At 38.7% G+C, this 5,719-nt stretch overlaps 1 protein-coding gene across 1 annotated transcript in view; it reads right to left on the reverse strand.

Moving 5' to 3' along the window:
- Nucleotides 1-5,719, reverse strand: part of NUP155 (nucleoporin 155) — an 80,013-nt gene that overhangs the window by 57,148 nt on the left and 17,146 nt on the right. Inside the window, exons 3-6 of the mRNA XM_017853177.1 lie at nucleotides 3,282-3,374; nucleotides 2,075-2,241; nucleotides 1,020-1,125; nucleotides 10-83 (exon numbers count right to left, since the gene is read on the reverse strand). Of these exons, the coding sequence (XP_017708666.1) occupies nucleotides 10-83; nucleotides 1,020-1,125; nucleotides 2,075-2,241; nucleotides 3,282-3,374 (440 nt within the window). The remainder of the gene's footprint in view (nucleotides 1-9; nucleotides 84-1,019; nucleotides 1,126-2,074; nucleotides 2,242-3,281; nucleotides 3,375-5,719) is intronic.

Consider the following 5,719-nt stretch of genomic DNA (forward strand, 5'->3'; position numbering starts at 1 on the left):
AATACTAACCTGTATTACTCCTTTCTCAGATCGTGTATATAAAATATTTCTAGAATTATCAATTGCAATTTGAAGAATAGGATCTAAAAGTAGGACAAAAAAAAAAAAAAAAAGAGAAAAAAGCAAAGCCAAGGATTAACAAAGCAAATACATTAGCTACTTTCAACAAACTGTTGAATCAGAACTTTGTATTCAGGGGCTTTCTACTCCCTTGCTTTGAAGTTAAATACAAGGATGTTTGCACAAGATCCAGTCCAAAAAGCATTTTGGTCAGACAACACATAAAAAAACAGATGCTAAATATTGTGACTGGGTTACAAGCATAGAAAATAAGTTATTTTGTCCTCTAAATGAATTTTAAGCCAAACCAAAAACAAGTTCTAAGTTATGTCTTCATTCAATAATATTTAATGAATGTTTACTACATGCTAGAAATATGTAGAATAATTATACCTGGTGCTTTATGTTAAGAAACTTCCAGTTTGGCCTAATTGATTGTGTGAAAGAAAATAATTTAAAAATTTAGTCACATTAATATTTGGGTATACTGATCTTATGTTGCCAAAGCATTTTAAAAATTATTTCACCTGTTTGAATCTCTCAGTTCATTAAAAGTTAAGATATATTATTTTTATATTGGAAATTTCTTCTAGACCAAGCAATGTATTAGCTGTCTGAATGTCTGCCTCTCTCATTAAAATGTCTGTTTAATATCTGACAGATATTAAACCAAAGTATCTGTCACACACACAGATATTCTGGTTTAAGTATGTACAGCTGTTTTAGACATAAGTTCTTTGATGCTACATTTATAGGAAATAAGTAAACTTGAGAATAAAATCCACACTTTCTCTGTTATAATCTCTTCTTATCGTTTAAAAGACCTTATGAATATATACTAAATGCTACTTAACATAACAAATTGTTTCAATTAAGAATGATAATTTCTGAAGAAAATGTTGAGGGAACAATATGTTAGAAATTAGTTTTACTTGCCAAATTTATTGTTTTCTACTTACCATCTTCTGAGAATGTGAATTGTAGCAAAGAAGGAACAAGGAAAGAAAGTGAGCTCTTTGAGTGGTTTATTTTCCTACATCTTTGGCTAAACCACCCTGCTTCAGCCTTAAAGAAAAAAATAGAAAGAAGACTTATAAAAGTATGTAACTCCCTTACAATAACGACTGTATATCCATATTTATAAAAACCTTCAAATCTTCATGAAATACCAGTTATAATCACTAATACCAGTTATAATCAACAAAACGAGACACATTATTCAAAATTAACTACGGAGTTTAGTCCATAATTTAAAATATCAACCAAATACTGACAAGGAAAGAATTTCAAGACATACTGTTAAATGAAAAGCCACTTACGGGCTGCGCACAGTGGCTCATACCTATAAATCCTAGCACTTTGGGAGGCCAAGGCACACGGATAATTTGAGGTCAGGAGTTCAAGACCAGTCTAGCCAATATGATGAAACCCTGCCTTTACTAAAAACACAAAAATTAGCTGGATGTGGTGGTGGTGCACGCCTGTAATCCCAGCTATCAGCAGGCTGAGGCAGGAGAACTGCTTGAACCCAGAGGATGGAGGTTGCAGTAAGCCAAGATTGAGCCACTGCACTCCAGTCTGGGTGATAGACCCGGGTGACAGAGTAGACTCCGTCACATTTAAAAAAAAAAAAAAAGAAAAAGAAAGCAATTATGAATTAAATCAATAATCCAAGTGAAAACACACATTTGCAAAAGTACATTATGTATTTGTGTATGTGTATACACTCACAAACACATGTGCATAGATGTCTATAGAAACACATACACTGATGTCTGCTTTATGTTCCACAAGGACATACATAGAATTAATAATGACTTTTACCTCTAAGGAGAGGACTGAGTTTTGTAGGCATGGTGTAGTCATGGGGACTATAGCTTCAACTGTATGCTTGAATATTTGCCATAAAAATATATTAATGTCCTTACATAACTAGAAAACAAAATAAAAGCTTACTTTTCCCTACTCCATCAAGAGAGAGAAAAAAAAAAAGGTTTATAAGTATCAGACTTACCTGGTAGGCTACTTCATATAAACAGCCATCCTTTCCAGCCAAGAAAATTCTGCCATTATCAGTGGAAGTTATTGTTAGAAGGTAAGTATTGTCAGTAGGAAGAGAATATAAAGGATCTGGAAGCAACTGCATTCCACCAGACATACTATCGTTAAGAACTCCAGAACCTATTTATTTTAAGAAAGAATACATAAATCAGTTTATTAGCTACTCTACAGTTTTTAAAAATCTGTGCATTATTGTCAGAATCGATACGTTTACTCAATTCTTATTGACAATTAACACAGTCAACAGCTTCTATAATATACATTTTAAAATTACTAAAAGAAGTCTGATACAATTTGATAATTCAAGTGAAACAGAACCTTGTGTGTGTGTGTGTGTGTGTGTGTGTGTGTGTGTTTATTATATAGTAAAACAATAAACAAGAAACTAACCCAGCCGGTGCCGTGGCTCATGCCTGTAATCCCAGCACTTTGGGAGGCCGAGGTGGGTGGATCACCTGAGGTCGGCAGTTTGAGACCAGCCTGACCAACATGAAGGCACCCGTCTCTACTAAAAATAGAAAATTAGGTTGGGCGCAGTGGCTCACGCCTGTAATCCCAGCACATTGGGAGGCAAAAGCAGGCAGATCACGAGGTCAGGAGTTTGAGAACAGCCTGGCCAACACAGTAAAACCCTGTCTCTACTAAAAATACAAAAAAATTAGCTGGGTGTGGTAGCGGGTGCCTGTAATCCCAGCTACTTGGGAGGCTGCGGCAGGAGAATCACTTGAATCTGGGAGGCAGAGGTTGCACTGAGCCAAGATTGCACCACTACACTCTAGCCCAGGTGACAGTGTGAGACTCCGTATCGAAAACAAACAAATTAGCTGGGTGTGGTGGTGCATGCCTGTAATCCCAGCAACTCAGAAGACTGAGGCAGGAGAATCACTTGAACCCGGGAGGCAGAGGATGTGGTGAGCTGAGATCACGCCATTGCACTGCAGCCTGGGCAACAAGAGCAAAAATCCATCTCAAACAAAACAAAACAAAACAAAAAAACTAACCCAACGTTAACTTGTAGAAAAGAGCCTGAGGATTTGGCAGTAATAATCATTAATTTGAGTCAATGGAATTCAACATTTCACCCAGATTAGCTTTTAATTATAATATCAATTGGCCAAAATATTATTATTTTAAAAAACATAACAGGTGGGTTGCCATACCTGTTTGCAAATTAGCATAGCTGAGTCCAAGAATTACTATGTCTACAGGGGTCGCCAAAACCAGGAGGTGTCGTACATGAGGTTGAAAGATGCCTAAGATAAAGTAGACAAAGGACAGGAAAACTTTCAGCATTTAAGCACTAACAGAGTAAGCTTTTATTACCATTAAAATGAGCTACTAATTCAATATTTCTATGTATGATCATTTAAATAAGTAAATTTTGAATGTCATCAAGGTAATGAAGAAGAGGAAAAGTAAACAGCAGTGGAAAAGAACCACCTTAGAAAACAATCACTTCAGTATTTAATGCTGTTTAAAAAGTGTTATCCATCCTGGCTAACACGGTGAAACCCCGTCTCTACTAAAAAATACAAAAACTAGCCGGACGAGGTGGCGGACGTCTGTAGTCCCAGCTACTCGGGAGGCTGAGGCAGGAGAATGGCGTAAACCCGGGAGGCGGAGCTTGCAGTGAGCTGAGATCTGGCCACTGCACTCTAGTCCGGGCGACAGAGCGAGACTCCGCCTCAAAAAAAAAAAAAAAAAAAAAAAAAAAAAGTGTTATATTACAAAATAGTTTAAATGTATTAAAATATAAAAATGTATATTTGTATATCCGTGTTCATAGCAGCATTTTTCACAATAACTAAAAGGTGAAAACAAAATCCAAGTGTCCATCGATAGATGTATTTTAAAAAATGACACACACACACACACACACACACACACACACACACAATGGAATACTACTGAACTTTAAAAAGTAAGAAAGTTGGCCGGGCACGGTGGCTCATGCCTGTAATCCCAGCAGTTTGGGAGGCTGCAGCAGACAGATCACCTGAGGTCAGGAGTTTGAGACCAGCCTGGCCAACATAGTGAAACCCCATCTCTACTAAAAACAAAAAATTAGCCGAGTGTGGTGGCACGTGCCTGTAGTCCCAGCTACTTGAGAGGCTGAGGCAGGAGAACTGCTTGAACCCGGGAGGCAGGGGCTACAGTGAGCCGAGATCATGCCACTGCAACCCAGCCTAGGCAAGAGAGTGAGAGTCCAGCTCAAAAAAAAAAAAAAAAAAAAAGGGAAGAAAGTTCTGATGCATGGTATAACACAGATGAACCTTGAGGATATAGGTTAAATCAAATAGGCCAGTCACAAAATGACAAATATAGTACCATATGATTCCATTTATATCAGGAAACCTAGAATAGTCAAATTCTTACAGACAAAAAGTGGAACGGTTACTACCAACCGCTGAGGGAAGGAGGAACAGGAGTTTTTAGTTAATAGGCACAGTTTCCGTTTTATAAGATGCATAGAGTTCTAAATACAGATGGTGGTAAAGGTCACACAATAACGTGAATGGACTTAATATCCCTGAAGTGTTGGCTTAAAAACAGTTAAGATGACAAAATTTGTATTATGTGTATTTTACCATGATTAAAATATATATTATAGATTTCATTTTGAAATGTAAATAAAACCTAGAAAATTTTAGAAAATAAAACTTAGACCTATAGTTATCTACAAAAGAAAAGATTACAACCTTGATAATAGTATAGAGCAATATTTACACATTTATGCATCTCTTCTAGATTCTATGTAAAGGAAATACATTTGCTTTGCCTTTTTTTTTTTTGAGACAGAGTTTCACTTGTTGCCCAGGCTGGAGTGCAGTGGCTCAATCTCAGCTCACTGCAACCTCCGCGTCACGGGTTCAAACGACTGTCCTGCCTCAGCCTCCTGAGTAGCTGGGATTATAGGCATGTGGTACCACGCCTGGCTTATTTTGTATTTTTAGTAGAGACAGGGTTTCACCATGTGGTCAGGCTTGTCTTTAACTCCTGATATCAGGCAATCCGCCCCCCTCAGCCTCCCAAAGTGCTGGGATTACAGGAATGAACGACCGTGCCAGGCCTCTTTTTTTCCTTTTTTTTTTTTTTTTTGAGACAGGGTCTTGCTCTAATGCCCAGGCTGGAGTGCAGTGGCACAATCAAGGCTTACTGCAGCCTTGTCCTCCTACGCTCAAGTGATCCTCCCGCTACAGCCTCATGAATAGGTGGGACTACAGGCATGCACCACCACGCCCGGCTAATGTTTCTGTTTTTTGTAAAGACAGGGTATCACCATGTTGCCCAGGCTGGTCTTGAAGTCTCGGACTCAAGTGATCTGCTCGCTTCAGCCTCACAAAGTGCTGGGATTACAGGTGTGAGCCACCACACCTGGCCTGAAAATATATTTTCAATGCAAGTAAATAAATAGTGCATAAAACGTCAGTTTGGGTAGGGCATGGGGGCTCACGCCTGTAATCTTAGCACTTTCAGAGGCAGAGACGGGCGGATCACTTGAGGTCAGGAGTTCAAGAACAGCCTGAGCGCCGGGCGCGGTGGCTCAAGCCTGTAATCCCAGCACTTTGGGAGGCCGAGACGGGCGGATCACGAGGTC

This window comes from Rhinopithecus bieti, unplaced genomic scaffold (assembly GCF_001698545.2).
Source record: "Rhinopithecus bieti isolate Rb0 unplaced genomic scaffold, ASM169854v2 scaffold_34818, whole genome shotgun sequence".
NCBI lineage: Eukaryota > Metazoa > Chordata > Mammalia > Primates > Cercopithecidae > Rhinopithecus > Rhinopithecus bieti.